Source organism: Mesoplodon mirus (genome assembly GCF_964341445.2).
Source record: "Mesoplodon mirus genome assembly, chromosome: 15".
NCBI lineage: Eukaryota > Metazoa > Chordata > Mammalia > Artiodactyla > Ziphiidae > Mesoplodon > Mesoplodon mirus.
In genome coordinates, this window is record NC_138991.1 from 23913503 (window position 1) to 23939085 (window position 25583).

At 53.2% G+C, this 25583-nt stretch overlaps 2 protein-coding genes across 3 annotated transcripts in view; one reads left to right on the forward strand and one right to left on the reverse strand.

The window, feature by feature from the left end:
* Positions 1 to 5: 5 nt before the first annotated feature.
* Positions 6 to 2475, forward strand: MMP24OS (MMP24 opposite strand). 2 transcript variants are annotated; one of them, XR_014296034.1, is made up of 2 exons: positions 6 to 1464; positions 1880 to 2475. XR_014296034.1 is itself a non-coding variant. In XM_082644176.1 (2 exons), the coding sequence occupies exon 2, from the start codon at positions 901 to 903 to the stop codon at positions 1123 to 1125; it is 225 nt and encodes a 74-aa protein (XP_082500302.1). In that variant the 5' UTR covers positions 6 to 823; positions 898 to 900; the 3' UTR covers positions 1126 to 2475. The 2 variants fall into 2 exon arrangements, 1 of the variants encoding a protein (XP_082500302.1); XM_082644176.1 differs by having other exon boundaries at positions 6 to 823; positions 898 to 2475.
* A 1445-nt stretch (positions 2476 to 3920) lies between these two features.
* The window catches only part of MMP24 (matrix metallopeptidase 24), a gene marked incomplete at its 5' end in the record, with an annotated part of 44783 nt that continues 23120 nt past the window's right edge, over positions 3921 to 25583 (reverse strand). Inside the window, 7 exons of the mRNA XM_082600638.1 lie at positions 3921 to 4502; positions 6448 to 6714; positions 8126 to 8264; positions 10681 to 10895; positions 12961 to 13122; positions 20500 to 20804; positions 22467 to 22583. Coding sequence (XP_082456764.1) covers positions 4165 to 4502; positions 6448 to 6714; positions 8126 to 8264; positions 10681 to 10895; positions 12961 to 13122; positions 20500 to 20804; positions 22467 to 22583 — 1543 coding nt within the window. The 3' untranslated portion in view covers positions 3921 to 4164. The remainder of the gene's footprint in view (positions 4503 to 6447; positions 6715 to 8125; positions 8265 to 10680; positions 10896 to 12960; positions 13123 to 20499; positions 20805 to 22466; positions 22584 to 25583) is intronic.

Genomic DNA, 25583 nt, shown 5'->3' on the forward strand with positions numbered 1-25583 from the left:
TCCTGAACCCATAGTTACTGCAAAAATCTGCCACATCATGCTGGCCAGCAGGTCCTATGGCTTCTGGCTGAGAGCTCTGTTGTCTGTGCCAACCCATTAAAGGGCAGCTTCTTCCGGTCATTCTGAATGTGTTCTTTGGGGACCTCAGCCTGCACTCAGCCCCCCACCATTGTTCCAGGGGGGAGCTGGGGTACGATGCACACACACCCCTTAGTTCTACAGTCTCCCACTCCTCTCCCCCCATCACCAGGTGGGCGGTTTCATCCCAGGACAAGAGGAAGCAGCACTCTCCACTGTACTTCTCCCATTTTCCACACAACTTCAGCCTCATACTTTTGGCTTCAAAGATGAGTCTGTTTCGACTCCTAGGCCAGTGTGAGGATCCTGAAGGGCTCTGGGGCACCTGGCTACAGGGCAGCCTTGTCCTCTTTCACCCAGGGTGGATGGAGGTTTGCTGGCCTGGCTGCTAGGTGCCCAGGACCGCCTCAGACCAGTCTCGGTAGGCCCTTTCCTTTAGGGCCTTGGGTGGGTGCGGAGCCGGGCTGGAGAGGCGAGGGTAGCTGGGGCGGCTGCAAGCGTCTCCGAGCTGCTCGCGGGGCGGGGCCCCGGGACTTCGGGGAGGGTGTGGCCGGTTGCTGGTTGGTGGGTCGGGTTTGCTGGGCCCCGCCCCTGTGCCCTGAAACCTTCCTCGCTGGCGGTCAGAGGGCGGGGTTTGTGCGCCGTGACGTCACGACGCCAGTCGCTCCAGACGGCGCTGCGCAGGCGAGCGGGAAGCGGAGGGTGGCGCTGGGATTCTCCTGACCGGCGGCTCGGGCGGTGCAAGGTGAGGGTCGGGCCCGGCCGGGGCGGGGGTGGCGTGCGGCCCGTCCCGTACCTGACGGGCCTCTCGTCCTGCAGAACATGGGAGCTCAGCTGAGCGGTGGCCAGGGCGCCGCGCAGCCGGTGCAGCCCGCGCAGCCCCAGCCCCAGCCCCAACCCCAACCTCAGACCCAACCCCAACCTCAGGCCCATCCCCAACCCCAGCCCGCGGCGCCCGAGGGCCCTGGGCGGCCCTGGCCAGAGCCCGGCCCCTGGGGGCCGCTGGACGACGTGCGCTTCCTTATCGTCTGCACCTCCTGGTACTGACTCGTCGCCCTCCGCACTTACCGCCCGCCGCCTCCTGTCATCCCGTACGCCTCTTCTGCTCGGGTCCTTGTCGTCTCTCCCCACCTTCCGCCACCCCGGAGACGCGCGGAGAGTCGGGGAGCTCGCTGGGGACTGGAAGGAAGCCTCCTCCGCAGCCTCGCCTTGGGTCACCGTCTTGCCTCTGGCCCCTCCCGCTACCCCAGATTCGTTGGCTTCTCAGCCTGCACCCAGACCAGCTCAGACCTTCATGTTCATCCCCACCCCACAGTTTCTCCAGCCGTCTGGGTGCTGGGGCAGCCTTCCCTGTCACTGGCTTCCAGAACCAGGCCAGGGCTCTTGGTAAGAAGACCCCAAGGCTGCTGACCTAATCTCACCTCATTTTTCCCTGTTGCCAAGAACTGGGCTCTTGCTTTTGTCCTTGGTCATGGCACCATGTGCCTTGACTTCAGAAAAGACCTTGCCACAGTGAACCTGCCCATACCTTTCCTGGGAGGGGTTGCTCCGCCATCCTGGGTGCCACCCTGGCATTATCTGGCTGTTTTCCTGAGACCCCAGTAACAGAGGGCCTCCAGGGCCAGCCTTTTGGAGAGAGGGGGCATCTGATTTTGGGACTGGCAGATGAGATGCATGGGGCGGCTCGCAGACACCCCAAAGCACCCTGTCTCCCAGAAGCTTCTTAAGGCCACCCAGAACCTGATCCTTGTTCCCACATCCCAGGGAAATGACACACTCTGTATATTTTTGTTTTATTTAGAAATGATTTAAAAAACATTATACAAAGGCTGATCAGTTTAAAATGTGACTGACACTGAAATGCTGTGATGTTCCCCAGACTGAGGGGAAGCTGGGCTCTGGGACCCCCAGTGCTTTGCCCCTCTGTCTGCCCTGTCCTGGGATGATGGACAAACGGATGACCACAAGGCAGGAGAATCCATGATTGGAAGCCTCCAGGCTGAGCCCTCTCTGGACCTGGCCCTGCATCCCTCACATCTGCAGCCTGGGCTGCCTGCCTCCATCTCCTGCTCTTTCTCAGCTGACCTCAGTAGTACCAGGAGCCAGTGGGGAGCCTGGGGGGCCTAGAGCTTTCAAGAAGTGAGAGCACCAACCTGAGGAGTGGAGAGGGACCCGGAAGGGGAGAAGGGAGGCCAAGAAAAGATGGATAAAAGAGACACTTCTGATCTCATCTTGGACCCTAGAGGGGTCTAGCAAGCCCACTGGATGGCCTGGGCAAGTAACAGCCTCTCTGTGCTTCATTTGAGGGCACAGTGAGAGTTATCCTTGGCCTCCCAGGGACTGCATGAGTTACATGTGAGCAGACAGGGGTGAGCTAATAAAGTGCTTTGCAAAGTATAAAACACTGTACAAACCTGTGAATCACTAATATCTCTGCAGTTGTTCCCCACCCGCCCCAGGGAGCCCGCCCTTGGCCAAAATGAGAAAAAACAGAGGGATGATGACAGGGAACACAGTGGACCCATATAGGTGTCTCTGGGATGAGAGATTTTGCTCAAGACAGCTCCCAGAGTCCCTGTCTGCTACAGGTTAAGCAGACTCAAAGCCCAGAGGCCACGGGGTGGGGGCAAGGCCCATGCAGGCTCAGAGACCCTGCCGGCACCCTGAAGACTGACACCTCTGCTTGGATTTGGCAGGGAGCCAGTGGACATAGTTGAACCGATTGGTTTTGCCTACGGCTCCATAGTGACAAGCAGGGCTGCCTCTTACTGGGTTGGGGTGAGGCAAGCCGAGCCCTAGGAATTCCTGCCAGAGACAGGGGCGGGCCCCTAGGCTTGGGGTTGTTACCAGTTGTGGCTGCTCTTTTCCGAAGAGCAATGCAGAGTGATGGGCCCAGAGAGCTGGGTTAGCAGGGGCCAAGCTCATGGTATAAACACTGCTTCTGGGCTGAGAGATTGAATTGGTCTCAGGGTAGCTAGGGGTGTGGGCTCTGAGCACTTCAGAAGGCTGCCCTGGGCCCCTTAACCCAAGGCTGTGAGAATGTTGGCCCAGAGCTATTTCCGTCTCACCTCACTAGTCAGGCTGTGTCCTCAGGCCACAAGCGACAGGCTGGAGCAGGGCCAGGGACTTGGGGGATGGGGAGAGGAACGGGAGAGTGGAGGACAGCTACAAACTCAGATCAGCCTCCGAGATGGGGTCAGCTCCTGCTCCAGCCCTTTAGCCTCATTAGCAGGGCCCAGCTCCCGGCGTGTCTGGGCACTAGAGTGGCCTTAACAGCACCTTGGTCCTTATCGCTGGGGGGAGGGCTGGCCTCATCACCAAGACAGTCACCTCTAATTCACCTAAAGCCTCAAGCAGCCTTTGCAGAATGGGACTTTAAACAATAGTGACAGGACATTGAAATATTCACGACATGACAGCTGGGTCCTTGTCAGACCCAGCTGGGCCACAGCCCTGCCTGCAGCATGTGACCCTAAATCCTGGGTCTCAGAGGAGACCCTGACATGTGGAGCAGGTTTCCTGAGGGATCTGCTGTTGCCAGCAGAGGAAACCCAGGCTTGTTGCCCACTGTGTCGGCAGCAGGGGTCCTGTAGCCTTGGAGGACAGTGGGGTAGGGGTGGGGGGACATCTGACCAGCAGGTGTTGGCAATGGGGGACCAGGACTGGTGGCATCTCCCACATGGGGCTGAGAGCACTAGCGCTGGCTTCCCACAGAAGGTGCTGGGTCCAGCCAGGTACAAATGGCGCTGTGGTGCCTCGTGGACGCCACAGGGCGCAGTGACCATGGGCCTCCTCCTGGCATGGTCCCTGCCTCCTGATGGGGCCTGGCCTATTCCCTTGAGTAGGGAGCAGTTTACCCAGGACAGAAGGCTGGCAGCTGGGTGCCAGACACCCACCCTGGGGCACAGCTGCCATCACGCCCTGCCCCGTGCTCAGCCTAGGCCAATGCACCATCACTTCAGCTACATGACCCCTGGCCTAGGGCCATGCTGGCCCCGGTGGGCAGTGGCCAGAGCTGCCCCTCAGACCCTGGTGAGGAAGGGCCTGGCTGGCCAGACCGAGTGGACAGAGAGGGCTCTGGGCTGCTCACACCCACTCCTGGACTGGCCGCTTATAGTAGGTGACAGGCTGAGGGCCTGCCTTGTTCTTGAACTGGAAGATGGTGTAGACCAGCACCAGGATGCAGAGGGACAGGATGCAGGGGATGACCACGGCCACTGCATTCACAGAGCCTGGCACGTCGTTGATGGTCACCATGATGTCCACATCATCCTGGGGCAGCCGCCGCTCCTTGCGCCTCTCCACCTCCTTCTGGTTGCAGCCCATCCAGTCACGCAGGATGTTGCGTGGGTAGCCGGGCTCCACGCTTAGTTTCTGGTTGTCGAATTTCCAGTAGTCCCGGCCCTTGTAGAAGTAGGTGTAATCTGCAGAAACACGGCCCATCATCACCATCCCAGACACTTTTCTGCACCTGTTCTGCGCCAGCGTGAGAGGGCCCAGGGTGCTGTGGCAGCGTGGAGGAGGGGCGCCTCTCCCACCTGGGGGGAGCCCAAGAGGAGCTCTGAAAGGCGGGTGGGCACATGACGTGGGGGCGTGTTGCAGCTCTTGGAGGTAGGCGTGTGGTGCCTCGCACACCCTGCAAGTGGTGTGGCTGGTTGTGGAGGATGACCTGCCCAGCTGCAGAGAGGCACCTGGGATCTGGAGCAGCCCACCCTGTCATCTCAAAGGTGCTGGGAAGCCACTGAGGAGCTGGAAGTAGCATTGGTAAGCTCATTTTGTGCTTCCCAGACAGGACTCTTCTCAGCCCTGGGTCTCAGCTCTGCCATCCTGTGCCCATAGCCTCCCCCTTCCCCCATGTGAGTCAGATCAAGTCCCCAACTTAAGGCTTGGACGGCACTGTCTCCATAGCTCTAGGGCTGAGCCAGCTCCTGCCTGAGCCAAGGGAGGCAGGGAGCAAGATTTCTCCTGTTGACGGAGGGCACCACCTCTTCTCAGTTATCGTAGACTTTTTTTGGCTTGGCACACGTGACTGTGCAACACAGATTGCAGGGTCGCTGGGACCCTGCTGGGGGAGGGGCTGGAAGGAAAAGAGGCAGCAGGGCTTGGCAACCACCACAAGGCTCCCTGCAGCAGCCTGATCGCCCCGCCAGTCCACAGACACAGAGCAACTCACACTCTCCTATTGGCCGGCTCCCCACCTTGGCTGGGATTTTCATTGGCTGAAGTTCTTGATGTCACCTGTCTCTGAGGCTCCCCGGAAAGTGAGACCATGTGTGTAAAGCATCAGGTACACAAGAGAGCCACCAAATAGCAGCTCTGCCCCTGTGGCTGCTGGCTTTCTTACCGGTGACATCTCCTTGGAGAGCCCTTCCTGACGACCCTCTCTCACATGGCCCTCTGCCTAGATGCTCTCTTGCAAATGCTTTCCCTTATTGCATTTGTTGCCACTTTGTTTTTTGCCTCTAGACTGGGAGCCAGGGATGCAAGGCAAGTCTTGTTCTAAGCTCCATCCCCAGCCCTCCCACACAACCTGGCTCTCAGCAATTATTGTGGAGTGAATGAATGACACCTGTCATTCCATAAAAACTAAAACACCCCAACAAGATAATAATGATGATAACAGCTAAAACTTACATGGCATGCGCCAAGGGCTCTATATAATTTATTTTACTTAATCCTCACAAAGCCCTATGAGGTAGGTACCATTATTATCCCCATTTTATAGGTGAAGAAACTGAAGAAACTTAAGTGATTTGCACAAACTCCTAGTAAGCAGTGGAGGTGGGATATGAAACCAGCCAGGCTGGCTCCAGGGTGTGTGCTTTTGACCAGATGAGCAGAGATGGATTCAACAAATATCCATGGATAGCCACTCTGCACCTGGTAAGTCCCAGCCCCTCTTCTTGAGAAGCTTCTAGTCCGGAGCGGAGAGAGGCTGTGAGTCAGCCTGGCCTCCAGGAGGAGCTTAGGAAATGTCTCATAATTAGAAAATGCTTCTCTCTTATCTTTAAGTCCTGTGAAAAAGCACCTTTGAACCACCACATCCATCATTTCAGATCTGATAACTTGAGGGACTCCTAGAGTACACCTGAGGACCACTGTTTGAGAAATGCTATCTGAGGGAATGAAGTCAGTCTATGAAAACATCTCTCAATTGCGGATGATCCCTACAGATGAGAAATTGTGACTTGGCCGCTGGTAAGAGAGGATTAATTTACTGTGTGAACATGGGTCGATATGAGGCAGCTGCCTTTGCCACCAGGCAGTGTTTCTCAAACCTGGATACCTTGAGAGTATGCCCGTGGGCCCCGGTGAGACCCACGTGAAATCAGACCCCCCCTCACAAAACCCAGCCGGGTTCTTACGTACATCCTTCCTTGCTGATGAAGGCCCCTTGGGGAGCCTGGGGGATGCCCTTCCACACGGTGATGGGCTTGGGATAGCCAGGGTCCGTGGCCCGCCGCTCCTCACTGTAGCGCCAGTACCGCTCGCCTTTGAAAAAGTAGGTCTTGCCCACAGGTTCCCAGCGCAGAGCTGTGTCAATGCCTTCTCGGGGCAGACAGCTGCCCAGCTCCCCCAGGCTGTGGGGGTACCCAGGCTCCACCGTCACCTCCTTAAACACCCAGTACTTGTCACCTGTGGCCAAGAGGAACCCAGGATTAGCCTTCCCCAGTCATTCATGCTGAAGGTTGTGGATAGAGCCACTTGCCCATCATCCACTGGGACTGAAGTCGAATTCATGGAGCCAGTGTCAGGGGGAGACGGCCCTGGTCCTGCTTGATCCCTGTGGCGGAGGAGGCTGAGGCCCCTTGGCCCAGGCAGAGCTTAGGGGGCAAGAAGCCAGAATCCAGTCTCAGATCCTGGGCAACTCGCCCCACGCTGCCCAGGCTCCGTGCCCCACCTTCTTTTCCTTTCGTGTGACTTGCTCCTTTTTCCTTTCCGGGTGACCTCAGCCTCTCATGGCTTCACACACAACTAGGACTCCCCCAACCTTCTACCAGTAACACCCAACTCTGAGGCTGCCGCTCTCCCAGTGGACCTGGGCACCAGGCCCAGGACCCTGATTGCCCACCGTCCTCTGGGCATTTCCAGGTCGGCGTCCGGAGTTCCTCCTCTCCACCCCAGGGGCTCCCTCCCTCACCACCTGTCTGCCTCTCAGGGTCCCCAAGAAGGTGGCATCACCCTCTCTTTCCTTCTCCTCTCAGCACTTAGCCTCTCACAAGGCCTTGCCAGCCTCCTAGCCTCACTGCTCCTCCCTGGAACAGGCCTTACAGACATCGCTCTCCTCAACTCCAGCAGCCGTCTCAGAAACGGCCTCCTGCCTCTGCCTGGATTGCCGCCTGCCCTCTGGCTCTCTGCTGCTCAGAAACAAACAGTGAACTTCCAGCATTGCCCTGATGGATTAAGACCACAGTCCGGCTGGGCAGCCAGGGCTCCTCAGGACTCTCGCCTAAACTACCTTTCCAGGCCACTTCTCACAGCTCTCTGGTGGGGCTCCATGGCTGTCTGGTGGTCTTCTGAAGCCCTTTGAACTACTCCTTTGCCTATGCTGTTCCTTCCTCTTGGAATGCTTTTCTCACTCCTCACTCTCTGAATCTTACTCTTCTGAGGCCTGGCCCAAGTTGAGATATTCGAAGTGAAACAACCTAGCACAGGGTGGGCCTGCCATACAGCTAGTTCCCCCTCCTCCCCTGGCCTCTCCAGCCTGCGTGACCTCCCCCCTCCAGGCTCCTACAGAACTCACAGGGTGGCTTTCCATGGAGCACTGGATGGTCTTCAGTTGTCTGCACCACCCTCTACTATGTGGAGGTGAGGCTTGTCACCCCACCAACTTCGGCACATACAGACCCTCAACAATCACTCCCTGACTTAATTTCCCCTGCCTGTAGGGATCTGTCCCGTCAGATGGCAGTGCTTCTGTTAGGGCTAGAAGGACCCTTGCAGCTCATCTGCCTCCCACCCTGCCTCTTCCAGTTTACAGGTGGAAAAAGGGGGTCCCGAGAAGGGCAGGAAAGCATGCCAGGTCCTTCTGCACAGGCCACGTTACCTTTGAAGAAGACAAATCTTCCATCAGCCCTTTCATAGGCTGCGTCTATGCGGGCGGGCAGGCCTTTCCAGAACTGCTCGATCTGCATGGGGTAGCCCTCCTGTACCCGGTTATTGCGCAGGCGCCAGAACCAGCGATCCTGGGGGTTAAGGCAAGGAAAGAAAGAGGCATAGCCTTTGAACCCAGTGATCTCAGCCCTGGGGCTCAGGCCCCAAAAACCCAACACGTTCCCCTGGGCCCAGCCTTGCAACCCTCCCTGAAGTCTGCTTCTATCTTTCAAAGCCCAATGAGGAAGATAAAATGCCCATCAACTCTCTTCACATGAGGCTCCTGATGGCTCTTGCTGCCCAAGGGGCCATGAGACAGGGCCAGCAGACAGGCCTGGTGGGCAGAGGAGGCGTGGGGGGAGCTGGAAGGGATGATGCAGGGCCTGGGATGACCACATGAGGGCAGCAGAGAGTCCCCGACGTCAGCAGGGCCCCTCCCCAGGCTGGTGGGAAGCAGGGGCTGGTCACTGATCCCGGGCAGAGTGCCCTCCTCATGGCTGGCTCCAGCCAGCAGGGTAAGGTCTGTGGGAAGCAAACCGTGGAAATTCCCCCAAGCCCCGGATGTGAATTCAGTTTCTTCCTCTTACAGTTGCATGACCTGGGGCTCAGTACTTAAAGAGCCTCACCTGCAAAGGGGGGTAATAGTGGGGGTCAGATGAGAGATTATAGGTGAAGTGCCTAGAACAGTACCGGGCACATAGTCAACGTTAAGTAAATGGCAGCTCAATAGGCCAAGAATGTGAAAAAAGCCCTCCTCCTCAAATTGGTGCCTGGTCCCACTGCAGCCCTGGTTGGTAGGCAGTCTGGGCGAGACCTGTAACCTTCTAGGACCTCGGTTTTCTTATGTGTGAATGGGAATGATAAAACCCAGACTCGCTTAGGAACCGTTCAGTTGGAGGATCCAAGAGTGCAGAAGAAAGAACATGATACATAAAAATGGTACAGGGGCTTCCCTGGTGGCGCAGTGGTTAAGAATCCGCCTGCCAATGCAGGAAACACGGGTTCAAGCCCTGGTCTGGGAAGATTCCACATGCCGCAGAGCAACTAAGCCTGTGCACCACAACTACTGAGCCTACGCTCTAGAGCCCACGAGCCACAACTACTGAGCCCGCATGCCACAACTAGTGAAGCCCACTTGCCTAGAGCCCGTGCTCTGCAACAAGAGAAGCCACCACAATGAGAAGCCCGTGCATCGCAACGAAGAGTAGCCCTCGCTCGCCGCAACTAGAGAAAGCTCACGCACAGCAACAAAGACCCAACGCAGCCAAAAAAAAAAAAAGGTACAAAAGCTAGAAAAGTTTTTTTCTTTTTTAAGGTGTTTTACGAAGCACTTTCACATCCAGTTTTTTAAACCTTATTTTGACTTTCACAACTCCTGTTAAGTAGATCTGAGATACACAGAGTCTTAGGGAAGGCCAAGTGACTCTCCTTGAGCCACGCGGTGAGAGCAGGACTGGGGCTGACCCCTGTCGCCTGATTCTTGGTCAGAGCTCAAAGCTTGCTGGGGAGAATTCCACAAGGTGAGTGGGGCAGCTCTCCACAACCAGCCAGTGTGACAGAGACACGCTGTCAGCAGAGGGCCTCTTGTGCTGGTGGCCGGGAGTGTGGTCAGCAGGCAGTTTTCAACTGTCAACCTCGCTGGGGATGACCTAGCTCCAGAGAGCTCCCCCAAGGTCATGCCCCCCCCACCCATTGACTGAATAAAGTTCCAGCCATTTGGGGCCCAACATGGGACAACTCTGATGGGCCATTCTAGCTCCAGAACTCGCTATGGGCGTGGCCGGGTCTGCGGTGGGTCTAGTTCCTGCTTATCTTCTCCTGCCCCATCGTGCTTCCCACCCCTCCTTCCCACAGATGTGGATCCCAAAGGTGCTCCCTAGTCAAAATCCTGCATCCCAAACACTGTCCCAGAGCCTGCTTCCCTGAGAACCCAACTGCAACACACTGAGCAGGCTGCCACCCTGCAGCCCATGGCTAGAGGGACAGGAACAGACCAGGGGACAAGATGTAGCCTGGCCAGCTTCCTGTCAGGCGCTCCTCTGAACCAGCCCTGGCAGGAACTATGGCCAAGATCAACGTAGGGATTCAAATGCGAGTGAAGACGAAAGGTCCAGGTACTGCTGTGCCAGCCCCTACTCCAAGCCAGCGTCTTCACAACCATGACTCCTTTGATCTGCACACACCCTTCGTTAGAGAAGTGACCCTCCCAGCTCTCAGATGGAGAAACTGAGGTCCAGACAAGGGAGGTGACTTGCTCAGAGTCACAGAGCAGAGGCCGGTCTCCAGCACTCTTCCCCCAGCGTTAACCCTCGGGAAGGGGCAGGGTCACCACTTCCCGCCTCCCTCTTGGAAACAAGTCCATTCACCCAGCAGCACCAGGAAGAGACCCCATGGCCTGGCCGCTGGGCTAGCTCCCCTCCAGGCCCCACAGCAGGCCTAATCCCAGAGCAGCAGCTCTCTCCTGCCCCAGGTGGGGGAAGGAGTGGGAGGGGAGCACCGAGGTCCTACCTTAAACACAAACATCTCGCCCCGGAAGAGGGCCACCGTGTTGAAGTTGCCGTCACAGATGTTGGGTTTGGCGCCTGGTGTGGCTGGCCGGTCCCCGAGGGGCGGCCGAGGGGGCCTGGGCTGGCGCTCATGCTTCCTCTCAGACGGTGAGTGGATCCTGCGGACGGGGAGTGTGGGGAGGGGCCTTGTGGGCTCCAGGGGCTCCGCGGGGGGTCCTGGAGAGAGGTTCTGCATCTTAGAGAAGGGCCAGGCATGCCCTGCCCCCCGCTGCCATTGCCTCATCCTCACCCCGGCAGCTCTGAGACAAGCCTGTCACACTCTAGCCTCCTGTCCCCCCTCTCCCATTGTTTACTCCCCCAGTCTTTGAGAAAATCCATGAAAAGAGCCATTAAATGGGAACTCCCATTTTCCACCCCCAAGTCTGGTATCTTCTCTTTCTTCTCTCCTGTTACGAGAGAGGACATGTCCCTTCTTAGGCTCAGTGTCCCCTACCCTCTCTGTCTGCTCTCCCCATTCTTTATCCTGCTCCAGTATGGCCTCTGCCTCGTCACCCACTGAAACTGCTGTCAAGATCACCAATGACCTCCATGTTGCCAAATCCAACATTACTTGACCCAAACTTTGATGTCCATATGAATCATTCAGGGATCTTGATAAAATGCAGATTGTGACTCAGAGGGTCTGGGTTGGGGCCTTAGATTCTGTGTTTCTTCAAGCTCTCAGGTGATGCCAGAGTTACTGGTCTGAGGCCCACACTTTGAGTAGCAAGATCATACAAACACTTTCCTTAAAACACTCTTCTCTCTTTTCCAGAACGCTGCACTCTCTTGGTTTTCCTCCTACCTCGTGTACTGTTCCTTCTCAGCCTGCTTTGCTGGCAGCCTTTCCTCATCCACCCGGCTCTAAAGGTCGGTATGCCCCTGGGTCCTCTCCTCTCCCCTCCCCTTCTCTGTCTGTCTGTCTGTCTCTCTCTGTCTCTGTCTTTCTCTATTTTGGTCCCTAGGTCAGTGCTTCTAAACTTGGGCTGCATATTAGGATCACCTGGGGAACTTTTAAAACCCCTGATGTTCAGAAGTCACCCCAGACCAATTGAAACCAAATTTCTGGGGGTGAAGGCTGGGTATCAGTATTTTTTAAAATTGAAATCCCAAGGTGATTCCAATGCACTGCCAAGTTGAGAATCACTACCCGAAGTGATCGCTTCCAGGCTCATGGCTTTAAAGACCTCTGTTCAAGCCATCCCATAGAACGTTCTGTGATGATATAAATGTTCTATATATCTTCACTGTCCAATACAGAAGCCTCTAGCCACGTGTGGCTATTGAGCACTTGAAGTGAGCGACTAGTTATTAGTGCGGCAGAAGAACTGAAATTTTAATTTTATTTAATTCTAATTAATATAAAGTTAAATAGCCACATGTAGCTAGTGGCTACCATATTGAACACCAAAGATCCCAGATCAATATTCCAGCCCAGATCTCTGAGCTACAGAGGTCAATCTATTGCTCCACAATTACAAAAGCCAGGAACCTCACCCCTGTGTCTCATCTATCAGCAAATAAGTTCCATTTTATTTTCAAAATACCTCCTAGTCCCCACCACCTGTCCAGTCCTCTGTTGCCTCACCTGTGGAGATCCTGCCCATCCTCCAGGCTTTGGGTGGGGCGACCTCCTCTGTGAGGTCCTCAGGACCTCCAGGAGAGCCCTCCTCCCGCACTCCACAGCCCGGGGGCTGTAGTGGCCGTGCCATGTGGACATGCGTTTGCCGCAATACACTGGTCTTCCCATCTCAAGCGACTTGACAAGAACAAGAACTTCCCACACCAGTGTGAACAGAGAACGGGGTGGCATGGTAGCAGGCTCCTCAAATCTTATCAAGATATCAGCCTGGTTTGTCTTTTTCTTGTTTAAGAGAAAAGCTCTGGCAATAATACTTATCCTACTGTATCACCATTACTTGGGCAGATGGATGAGTCTCTTGGCTAGAGGTGGGACCCCTTGAGAGGGAACCACAGGAGGTGAGAGGGAGGTGTGTGGAGGGGGGAGGCAGGTAGAGTAGGGGGAGTGGGAGGCTCTCTGTTCACTTTTGTCCCTCCCAGTTGCAGCTCAGACCCTCCCCTAGGTTTCCCAAGTGTGCAGGGAAGGAGGGGGGTGGGGGAGGAGCCTTGCAGACAGCAGAGACCCAGGTCCCCAGCCTCCCCCCAACCCCCTGCCCCGACAGGCAGACAGTCATGGCCCAGCCCAAGGAAGGAACGGTGGCCCCTCTCCCCTGCCACACACCGTAGATCTTCTGGATGCCCTGGAGATCATCCTGAGGCAGCTTGAAGTTGTGTGTCTCCATGTACTGGTAGAAGGGTGCCATGATGGCGCTGGGGTCGTTGGAGTGCTCCAGTCCCAGCGCGTGGCCCAGCTCATGCACAGCCACCAGGAAGAGGTCATTCCCTGTGGAGGGGGAGATGGGGAGGTGCCCAGGGCACCCACTCAGGCGTCAGTCAGTCAATCCATTACTTCAGCAAACACCTAGCATAAGCTTTGTGCCAGGCCCTGTCCCAGACACTGGGACATACACACCCCTGCCTTCCAGAACTCTCTATATAGTGGTGGATAGGGACAGAGAAACAAAATAAGTGAAATTAGTGTTCCAGGTGCTTCTACAGCTGTCTATAAGGTTCGAGTGAGGATTCTGAGGAGGGAGTCATTTATGCTTGAAGGAAGATGTTCAGGGAAAGCTTCATGAAGGTGAAGCTTAAGGTGAGTCTAGAAAGATAAGAAGTTAGTCAGCAGAATGGATTCAGTGGGAAGGAGAGGAAGAGGGGCGGGGGTGCCATTCCTGGCTGAGAGAATGCTATGAACAACGTCCAGGGACAAGTAGTTTCATTCCACTTGGCTCCGGAACAAAGCAGGAGGGGAGGGCCGGAGGGAGATGAGGTCAGCCAGGCTGGCAAGCAGGGCTTGTGATGCCATGCAAAGGAATTTGGATTGGCTTCTTGGCCAGTGGGGGGTTTAAGCAGGTTGGTGTCAGGGGCAGGGGGGCCGGTGGTGACATGATGTAATCACTCTGGCTGCAGTTGGAGGAAGGATTAGGGGGTGATGAGACCAGAGGCAGGGGCATCAGTGGGGTTGGTCTGGAAGCCAGTATGAGGGTCCCGGTGAGAGATGAAAAGAGCCTGAGCCAAGGCAGAGGGGGTGCGATGGGCAGAGGGGAGTCCTGGGGGCGGCAGGCTGGCGGTCATCTTCAGAGACCCAGGGGCAGGCGGAGCCTTGGTCGTGCAGGAGCTCTCAGTCCTGAAAGGACTGAACTATGGCCAAGATCAACACAGGGATTCAAATGCGAGTGAAGACGAAAGGTCCAGGTACTGGAAGTGGGACACGGGGTCCCGAGGGTGAAGCTGAGGCAGCAATACAGCAGAGTGGTCGTGAGCCTGGGCCCCTGAATAGGGCAGGTCTCGTTCATTTCCAGCTCTACCCCAGTGAGCTTTGTGAATTCGGTCAGAAGGTCTCTCCTCTGAGCCCCAATTTCCTTATGTGTGCAATGTGGAGGTCATACCTACTTCAGAGGGTTGTGTGAGGACTGGATAGGATAAGATGTGTAAAGGGCATGATGCTGCATGGCAGCTGTTGTCACCATGCATAAGACAGGAGCTTGGTCCCTGGAACAAGCCCGTTGACCAGAAAGGAAGCACGAGGCACTTGGGGTCCCAGCAACCAGATCCTCTTAAAGCCAACTCCCCTGAACTTCTGGGTCAGGCCTGGGACAGCGCAAGGCCTGACTTTGGGGGGATTAAGCAGCCCTGGCTTTGGGAAAGAAATGCAAGGGGCAGGGAGCTGAGCAGGCCGTCGAATCAACAGTCCTGACTCATATTATGTCCAGTTATAGACTCCTTCTTGCCTTGACCTCTGGCATTTGAATGTCCCTTGAGCCCTGCCTCTGTTGCCCAGCCCTAAGGCCTGTCACAGTCCAGTCCTGCCACCTTGAAGTGCAGGGGAGGCTGCCAAGAGCCCAGGAGGTGGTCAGGAGTCCTAGTGCTCACTCTGGCCCCAGTGGCACTGGCCAAGCTGCCCTACCTCAGCCCGGCTGAGGGCCCCACGAGGGTCAGATGAGTCTGGGGATTGTGTCTGGCCTTCCTGGCTAAGGCCTTGGGAAGAGAGAAGAGCCCTATGGGGCGGACTCAGTCACACACATGCATGCCTGCCGCTCTGCGGACACCACCAGTACCTTCAGCGAAGGGGGGACGGGCAAGATCAGGGGAAGTTTGGCCAAGAGCCTGGGGCTGGCCTTCTGCTGGGGCAGGGCAAGCTGGCATGAGGAGGCCAGGCTGCCCCCAGTTCCTTCCTCAGGTCCTGGCCCCTCTGGCAGCAGGGAAGGGTGAGCTCATCTCTGAGCTCCATCCCAAACAAAGGTGGCTGCTAGCGCCAATGGAAGGCAGCCCTGCTTCCTGGGGTCCGGCCCTGGCTCTGCGCCTGGCACGTTCTGTGACCCGGGACAAGCTGTTTGGGCCTCTGTCTCCTGACTAGGCTCTTCCTCAGGGAGCATCCACAGGGATTTCAGCTGAGAACCAGGGAGCAGGGCTCTGAGCGCCTGGCTGGACTCTAAACCTTTGTCCTCAGCCTGTGTCTATTACTCTGTAAGCCTCTGTGCTGGGTCTCTGCAGAGAACAGGAGTAAGCCCTTGAAGGAAAGGGGTCTGTGGGTTTGTTCCAGGGACCAAAAGGCAGAGGAGAGCTGGGGTGCTGGCATCCTACTGCACAGAAACCCGAGAGACCTGTTAAGTGGGGGCTGCTCTGGGGAGATGGAAGAAGAGCGGGGAGGGGCAGGAGAACTCCAGAAAAAGCAGAGGGATGGAGAAGACCCACATGCTTAATGGGCAGGAGGCTGGTAAGGGCTTCACCACCCAAGAGGGTGAAAGGCAGAGAAGCAGAGTGGTCAGAAGTGTAGTCCCTGGGGGTCTGACTGCCGTGACTCCCGGCTCTGCCATGTCCTAGCAGTGTGACATTTTAAATCTCTTCCTCTGTAAAACAAAGGGATTAATGGTACCTTCATCACAAGAATGGGGTGAAGATTAATGAGGCAAGGTACAGAAAGCACTCACACTACCTCCAGGCACAGAACTATCACGGTTAATTAGCAAGTTCACGTTAAGCTATGTATGAAGGACCAGCATCCTCAACAGGGAGAGTTCCCTTGAGCTGGGAGCTCAAGTCCTTGGGCTTCCTAGCAAGCACCCAACAGTCTACTTGGCTACTCCAGTGTATCTTGTCTCTGCTTCATTTCCTTCTCTTGGGACCTCCATCTTTGGTGAGTCCCATCTCATTGACTCCTGAAACCCTCCCAAAGGTTGCAACATTTCCTTTTGCCTCTATTCTTTTGCCAATGCTGTCCCCTCTACCTGGAATATCCTTACTCCTTCAAAGTTCAGCTGAATGCCACATCCTCCAGGGAGCCTTCCTTGATTTCCCTAACCAGCAATGACTGCTTCCTCCTATACACTCTCCCAGCAGTGTATCTGTACCATCTTTATGGCCCTGACCACTTTCCACCCTACGTCATAGCCAGGAGCACACACTCTCTTCTGCCCCAGGACTATGAGCTCCTTGAGGGAAAGCTCTGTGCTGGACAAGCCAGAATGGAACAGTGCCAAATGTTCAGTATTTTTCCAGGTGTTGTCTTTGGACCATCTGCAGCAGAACCAACTGGGGTGACTGTTAAAAATTCAGAGTCCTGTATTTGAGACAGCTAATGTCTTCTTTGGATGAGAGTCAGGACTTTGCTCTGGAAAACCAAGCATGAACTATCCAGACGCAGTTCGTAACCCCAGCAATAGAACGCTAGGAACTGGGACACAGCCATTGCCCTAGGATGGTTTTTGGAAGGACAGCAAAGGAACCAAGACTGACTGAGCACCTATATATTATCTCGTTTAATTTCCACATAAACTCAGCGAGGGCGTGATGCAGCCTTCCGGGAATTTTTGTTTGTTGGCTTTCTTCTCTATTCTTCTGCCGCTTACTGTGTGAACGTCTCAACCACTCAGAACTTTCCTTTCCTCACCACCCTGCCCAGTCTAGCTCCCAGGGTGGGGAGGAATCACTGTAGTAACTGCGGAAGGACTGTCCCCTGTGAAGAGCTAGTCCCCATGATGCTTCCTGTCTTGTCACCTTCCCCAGGGCTGGGCTTCCTCCCCAGAAGAGCTTAGTGACTTCTGCTGACTTCACTGCTTGACCCATTGGAAAGGGATGAGGACACAGGGTGCCTGGGAGACTCCCCGAGATCAGCTTAAAGGTGTGGTGGGCCAGATCGCCCTTCACACAGACTCCAAAGAGGTGGAGAATCAGAATCCCCTTTACATTCTAGTGGTTCTCCAGGAGAGCCTTTTCAACACACAGGTGGCGGGGATTCTGATTCAGGAGTTTGCGGTTAGGGCTTAGGCAACGTTTTTAAAATAAAGTCCCCCGCGGGAATTTTATAGTGGTTGGGTCAGGCTGACACACCTGAAGCTACTGCTCAAACTTCACGTCACTAAGAGTGGGAAGGCCTGTGTCACACGTGCTTCCTAACGTGATGCAACAGGGGGGACCAGCACCACCTGGGAAGCATTCTCGCCAAAAAAGTCAATCCAGTCAGGCCTGTAGATCTATTCAGGCTATATGGGGAAGAGAGACATGGTAAAAGTGAACCTAAGTCAGACAGAGAAAGACAAATATCATATGATATTGCTTATATGTGGAATCTAAAAAAAAGGGTACAAATGAACTTATCTACAAAACAGACATAGTTATAGATGTAGAAAATAAACCTATGGTTACCATGCAGTAAGGAGGGGCAAGGGATAAATTGGAAGATTGGGATCGACATATACACACTGCTATATATAAAACAGATAACTAATTTCTTCAACAAATACAGGGAGAAAAGAGAAGCAAGGTGACTGCTGTAAATGAAAAGGGCCTTAAGAGACGAATGACGTGTGGATGCTCTTTGGATCCTGATGCAAGCAAACAACCATTAAAGACATTTTTGAGGTAATTTGGGAAAATGAACACAAACTGGGTATTGGATTTTAAGAAATTATTGCTAATTTTGTCGGGTAGGTCATGATTTTGTGGTTGTGTTAAAGATAGTCTGTTAGAGGTATGTACTAGAGTATTTAGAGGTGAGACCTGAGATTTTCCTTAAAATACATCACCAAAAAATAAAGGGGGTTGGGGAGGGTAGATGAAACAGCACTGACATAATGTTGATAACTGCTGAAGCAGGGTGATGGGTGCCTGGGGGCGTTCACATGATCATTCTCCCTACTTGGTAAGTTTAAAATTTTCCATAATGGAAATTTAGAATAGAGAAGAAAGCTAATGAACAAAAAATTCCCGGAGGCTGCGCTCACACCCTCGCTGAGTTTATGTGGAAATTAAATGAGATAACATATAGGTGCTCAATCAATCTTGGTTCCTTTCCTCTCCTTCCAAAGGCCGTCCAATGGCAATGGCTGCCTGCCGGTTCCTAGCAGTCTATTGCTGGCGTTATGAGCTGCATCTGGATAGAGTTCTGCTTGGTTTTCCAGAGCAAAGTCCTGACTCTCGTCCAAGAAGACATTAGCTATCTTGGAATTTCTATCCGAATTCTTGGTCATTCGTCAGGATGGGGTGGGACAGATGAGAGGGTGCTGGGATGGTGCCCATCCACAGGTCCCAGCTCCTTCCCACACACACCACCAGAAGTTCTCAGGATTTTGAGACTGGTCCAAGGTCTCTACCAGCAAGGAGCAGTTGTGGGAAGTAAACACCCAGAGCTGGGAAAGGCAGGGTAGAGGAGGAATGTCCTTAATAATTCATGTATCTCTATCAGGGCTATGACTGTTATCAGCTAACAGTGCCTGGCACATAACAGTGGCTCAAAAATGTTAGTTCTCCTCTCGTCACACTTTATCAGTTAGTACAGACCTCCACTGGTTGACACTGATCCAAGAATAAGAACAAGATAAAGAATAGGTGTCCAGAAAGCCAGGAAACACATCCAAGACATAAGGGAAAGGATTCCTGGGCTGAGGAAATGGAGCTGGATAGGAAAGAAGACCAAAGAAGAGGGTGGGGGACAAAGAGAAATGTAGCAGTTTCATAACTTTGCCTAGGCTGAGCCTTGGCCACATCACCTCCTGAACCACCCTTTGACAGACAGGACAAGAGTCGTGATCCCTGATCCATGCAATGATATGAAATGCTTTTAAGGAGGCAGTCCTCACCTACAGACAGCAGACACAGCCTCTGAGGAAACAGGCCTTTAAAGTCTGCTCTCAGCCTGAAGCATCGCCAAGGAAAAAGAAGGCCTAGTGTTTCCCCAACTTACCTAAGCTTAAGAATTGGAATTTCCAGGGTAAGGGCCTGGGAATCCATGTTTATAACAAGAACCTGGTTGATTCTTATGATCAGGCAAGTTAGGGAAACTCTGGGGATTAAGACAGTGTTTCTCAAGGTAATGGACGCCTGCCTCAGAAGCACTTGGGGAATTTATGAGACCACGTGCAGATTCCCAGGCCTGAACCCAGAACCAGAGAATCAGAATAGCAAGAGGTTAGGGGCCTGGAGCCTGGAATCTGAATTCTTAAAAAAGGTTTCTAGGTGATTCTGGTGTGCCCTGCAGTTGGAGAGCCATGGAAACAGCATGGTAGCAAAGAGTATGGGCTCTGGAATCGTCATGTCTGGGTTTGAAAATGTATTTCCCCATTCACCAACTGTGGGACCTTAGTAGGTTACTTACTGTTTCTCTACACCGCAGTTTACCTATCTGTAAAATGGGGATGATAATAACATATACATATTATACAGTATGTGGAAAACTCTTGACATGGGCCTTAGAATATTAACATACGAATTCTAATCTATTATAATCTAAAATAGAATTGAATTGGATTCTCTGTCCCTCTTTCCTCCAGAGTCCTACTGCATTTTCTTGGTACTTCTGCTGCGTCCTTCAGTACAGTCTGCCTTGCGACAGGGTGACTTATGTATACATCTGTCTCCCCGACTCGACTCTGGACTTCCAAAGGGCAGAGACTGTGTCTTTTTTAAATGTTCAAACACGTGCATCATGTTCCATTAGAGTCGGAAGGGACTTTAGAAGTCACCTAATCCAGCCCCTCATCTGACAGATGAGGAGACTGAGGGTGAATGATGCACCCCTCCTCACGTGGCCAGTGGTTGAACTACAGCCTGAGCCCTGGCACTACTGCCTACCAGCTATGCCATCTGAGCCTCAAACTCTTCATCTTAGAAAAGGACATAATGGTGTACAGTTGCCTACGTACTAAGCAGCTGCCTTGCAAGTAAGTACTGATGAGGAACTCTTGCAACCTGAGGAGTATTGTTACAGTTACTGCAGAGAGGATGCTAGAGTAATTACGGGGCCTATTATTCACTTGTGAGGTTGACATAAGGGAGAGAGTCTGTCATGTTTTCCCACAGCATGGCCTTTGAAGCCCTCATCAGTCAGGCCAGAGCCTACCACTTTCAGCTTTAAGCCTTTTAACCTTTTCCTCCAGCCTCTGATCCATTACTTTATCGTCTTATTCATGGCCTAGACTTTCCTCCTAACTCAGTCCAATTAGACCATTTACTACTAAGTGATCTGACCCATCTGCCTGGCCCTGGCCCTGATGGATCAGCTGTTGAATATTATCGGAGACCACAGTTCCCACCCTCTTAGGGTCTTAGTTCTTGAACAAGAAGCTCTAGAAACCAGGAAACTCAACTGTGGTATCCTCCAAGCTCTTCCTCAGTGCTTCTTTCCCTGACAGCCAAGTAACCCCCTGTCCCCTCATGACCTTACCATCATGGTTGGCATTTCCTAATGTCCATGGCTCGTCTGAATCAAAGTGAGTGTCTCCACCAATCCCTGGGCCAGGGAAGTAGGCATGAGCCAGGAATCCCCCTTCACCATCAAACGGGGAGCTGTCACCATGGAAGCCAGAAGCAAAGAAGATCATGATGTCGGCCTCCTTCCGGTCACTTTTGATTTCATGGTAGGGCACCTCTTCAAAGGTCAGCGGGGTCACCTTCTGCCACACATCGAAAGCCTGGCGAATAGCTTTCCGCGTGTCTAACTCACCCACCTTTGGGGTGTAGTTGTGAATGCTGGTGAGAGAGGGGAGGATTGATAGGGAGGAACAGACCAAGAATCAGAGACCAGCAGAGCTAAAAGGAACACCAGAGGCCATGTGGGCCTAGAATTCTGCTGAGGTACCTCAGGGGTTGATAAAGAGGTTGGGTGGGCAGGGCTCTGGATCCCCACCCCTGCCTTTTACTTAGTGTTTTATATTTGATCTCTGAAAAAGTTTGTGTTGAATTTGTAGAAAAAAAATTAAGGTGTGCATGGCATTTCCTAAATTTTAAGTTTTTCTCCCAATACATAAAAATGTACATTTATAAAATTTATAAAAACACTTAAACAGGGACTTCCCTGGTGGTGCAGTGGTTAAGACTCCATGCTTCCAATGCAGGGTGCCCGGGTTTGATCCCTGGTCAGGGAACTAGATCCCACATGTCGCAACTAAGAGTTCACATGCCACAACTAAGGAGTCCGCCTGCCACAACTAAGGAGCCCGCGAGCCGCAGCTAAGACCCAGCACAACCAAATAAATAAATAAAATAAATAAATATTTTTTAAAAACCCACTTAAACAGTGGAGAGTTTAAGTCAAATATCCTGTAAAAAATTCTTTGGCACCAGCTACTACTGTTTGTCTACACAGAAGCTGGTATAGGGTGGCATGTGATTAAATCAGTTATAGGTTTAACTACGTAAGGTTACTGTATCCATATTGCATGGTTCTCCACGATGGAGCATCACCACTTCTGGCTGCTCTGCCCCATGAACACCTGGGGCAAAGACTATTCACCCATTCTACAGGTAAGGAAACTGAAGCCCAGAGAGGTTGCGTGATAGAAGTTAAGGTTAGAATTGGGTTAGAAGCCACTTCTAACTCTACTCTTGAGGAGACTCTAAGTCTATGCAGTTACTAACCCAGATTCTTCTGAAGTTTCCTCCTCTTGTCAGATTTCTGAAAAAATCCTGTTCTGGTCTCTACAGCTTGTGAGCAGGAGAGTCCTTAGCTCAACCCAAAGGATCTCTGTCTCAGATCCTACTCCTGAACCCAGGGATCCACCTGAGATGGAATCAGAGACTTGAGAGGTACAAAACAGGGCCCAGCTGAGCCTGCCCTATGCCTGGCCCTGACCCCACCCCACCTGAATCCTGATGTCTGCGTCTGCTGTGATGGGTTCCATCATCCCTGCCCTTGGTCACTGGGCTGACTTGGAGCCTGATCCTGCTTTGCCCAGACAGTCAAGGGATGACAAGTGTTGCAATTCAGTTCCCAGCTCTTTATGCTCCTTAAGAAACAACTGGAACTCTGTGCTGGGAATCTCGGCTGAAGTCCATCAATCAGGCTAAGTGGGGAAGGGATCCAGATCAGAGGGAGTGGGGTTTGGCAAGCAGCGATAGGGAGGATGGGTTCAGCCATGGTTCTTTATCCCAGGTGAAAGTTACCGAACATACCCCACTTCCCGTAACTAAAAACTCTAGGAATCTGAACAGAGCATAACTCATGAGCCCCTAAAGGACCAAACAAACCTGAAGCTGGAGAAGTAGCATCCTCTGGACGCTACAAGAACAAAGTCATGGGGTCTCAGAGCCTGGCCCTGATTACAGACCCACCTACAGTGTGAAACTCAGGCCAGGAAAAATCAGAGTGAGGGTGGAGCCAAAGCCAAGGAGGAGGAGAGGGAGTTGAGGCACCTGTAGGTGATGTGCTTCTGCCGCCACTTCTGTCCCGTCAGGGCATAGCGCTTGTTTCTCCGCCTTCGGCTCAAGTGCGGGTGATCAGGGACACCACATCGGGGTTTCTTCATCCACCTAGGCAGAGAGAGGACACACAAACACACCAACACTGTGGTCCCTGGACACTCTAGGAAGGCACTGCAGCTCCCGGTCCCAGGCTGAATGGCAACGTGCACACTCAACCCAGACTCTGGGCCCCTGGCTCTGATGGGATCCCCGAAAGGAACACGATCGACTGCTCGATTCATCACTTCATTCACTCCTAACTGAATATGAAGAAGTGCTGCTGCATAAGAGACTGCGAGTCAGGAGACACGGGCTTGCTAGTTCCAGCTCCGTCACTAATCATAGGAGCCCGGGCAAGCGACTGAGTCAATGTGAGCCTCAGTTTCCTCATCGGCAATGTGAGAATTCTAGTTCTCGCTGGTCTTAGCTTGTGGGGATCCTCCAAGGAGGGAATGCACGTGGAAATGCTCTGTAAATGAAATTAGATCACATCACTCCCTGCTTTAAAACCTTCCAATGATTTCCCCGATCGCCTAGAATAAAACTCAAACTCCTCGGGCTTCCCTGGTGGCGCAGTGGTTGAGAGTCCGCCTGTCGATGCAGGGGACACGGGTTCGTGCCCCGGTCTGGGAAGATCCCACATGCCGCGGAGCGGCTGGGCCCGTGAGCCATGGCCGCTGAGCCTGCGCGTCCGGAGCCTGTGCTCCGCAACGGGAGAGGCCACAACAGTGAGAGGCCCGCGTACCGCAAAAAAAAATAAAAATAAATAAATAAATAAATAAATAAATTTGATTCTCAAAACAGCTCTGTGAGGTAATCAGAAATGATTGATCCCAATTTTACAGAGGAGGGAAAAGGTACAGAGATAAATTGAGTAACTTGCAAACTATAGCAAATTGTGAGGCAGGACTGGGACTTTGTTGAATGAATGAATGAACTATTAATGCAATTTGAGAAAAAAAGCTGGGGCTTTTCTTTTCTGTGCTTAGTACAAGTTTGGGTTAGAGGAACTATGTTTGTTGAATGAATGAAGGAGTGAATAATGTGTGACATTTCCCAAGGTAGGCACTCAAAAATACTACTTTAAAGTGCTAATCTAGCTTCCTTTCACTGACAGTCCCTGGGAAGAGACCCAGGAGGCACCTCCAGGAGGCTGAACTAGACCTGGAAGGGCCCCCAGGGAGGAAACAGGCCCAGAGAGAGGCAGCGATTGCCCAAGGTCACAGAGCTTCAGCCAAAACTAAGGTCTCCAAGTTCTACCCGCAAACACCCTCCGCATCAGGTCTGGGATTAAGTGTGAGCATCTTTCTCCTTCCCAAGCCTCCAAAACAGCGTTCCCCCGCCTTCCTACAAAGAGCTGGGGGCAGAGCGGCAAGTGGGAAATGCCATCTTCCTCCCTCAGATCTTTCCCTCTGCCTCCTTCTCTTGCTGCCACCTGCCACTCTCTGAAGCCTGTCCAACAGGCCTGCGGCTTCTGGAACAGAGCGAAACCCAAGGCCAGGTGGTGCCTCAGCAGACACACCAGTGCTCCTGCCCCGGGATGCGCTGCCATGAGGCCTGCACAAAGCCCTCAAAATAACCTCCCCTTTGAAAGGCGGTCAGGCTCTCTTTGACCAGCTGGCTCGTGAGGCCACAGGGCCAAGGAGTCCACTGTACTCACAGCATCATAGGAGCGGTCAAATGTATTATCTCAGAATTTCACAATCTCACAATCAGAGAATCTGAGGAATAGAAAATGTTCATACAGAATTTTAGTATCATAAAACCCCAGACTCGGACTTCCCTGGTGGCACAGTGGTTAAGAATCTGCCTGCCAATGCAGGGGACACGGATTCGAGCCCTGTTCCGGGAAGATCCCACATGCCGCGGAGCAACTAAGCCCGTGCGCCACAACTACTGAGCCTGCGCTCTAGAGCCCACGAGCCACAGCTACAGAGCCTGTGTTCCACAACTACCGAAGCCCGCATGCCTAGACCCCGTGCTCCACAACAAGAGAAGCCACTACAATGAGAAGCCCACACACCGCAACGAAGCGTAGCCCCTGCTCGCCACAACTAGAGAAAGCCCGCGCACAGCAACAACAAAGACCCAATGCAGCCAAAAAAAAAAAAAAAAAAAAGAATCCGTCTTCCAATGCAGGGGACACGGGTTCGATCCCTGGTCGGGGAACTAAGACCCCAAATGTTGCGGGGCAACTAAGCCCACACACCAAAACTACTGAGCCCGCGCACCACAACGAAAAATCCGTATGCCGCAACTAAGACCCGACACAGCCAAAAAACAAAACAAAACAAAACAAAACCCAGACTCACTAAATTTTAAAAGCTTAGAATAATGGAATCTAGAATTTAAGAGTCAAAACTCCAACACTTCCCCCCCCACCCCTGTGTAAATGAACAAGATGAGGCCCAGAGAGATGCTTATCTCAAGGAGTGACTCACCCAAGGGACGGATTGATCCTGGATCCACAATTGGCTAGATTTCCTGTTCTCCACCCACTGACTTCCCCGCATCCTCCCCCCAGCCCCGCTCCTTCTTTCCACCTGAGCCCGGGCTCTTGCCCCTCCCCCACTGCTTGGGAAACTCACTCCAGCTCTTGGTCGTGCCTTCGTGGCAGTTATGGCTTTTCTTAAACAGCTTTAATAACTTTCATGGTTATTCCTTTAAAAAATATATAATATACTCAACTCTCTCCCATCTTAAACAAACAAAAATTCATCCCTCTGTAGCTCCGACCAGGGATTGAATCCCGGCCACGGCAGTGGATGCCCAGAATCCTAACCACTAGGCCACCAGGAAACTCCCACGGATCAGCTTCTTGAAAGTTGTCCCTACCTTTGTCATCTCCACTCCTCATCTCCCCTTCTCCCCACCGCAATCTGACTTTCCTGCCACCACTCCAGGGAGGTTTCAACGGCCAGCCTCTTTGTTACCAAACTCAGCAAGCAGACACCTTTCAGTCTCCTGTTGGACCACCATGGCAGCTGACCCTGCTGACCATCCCCCTTCAAGGCCATGGCATCCCCGCCCTGGGCTTCCTTCACCTCTCAGGCTGCTCCTTCTCGGCTT

Excerpts from the sequence above, each read along its gene's own strand:
- MMP24OS (XM_082644176.1), top strand. The coding sequence starts at position 901 with ATGGGAGCTCAGCTGAGCGGTGGCCAGGGCGCCGCGCAGCCGGTGCAG.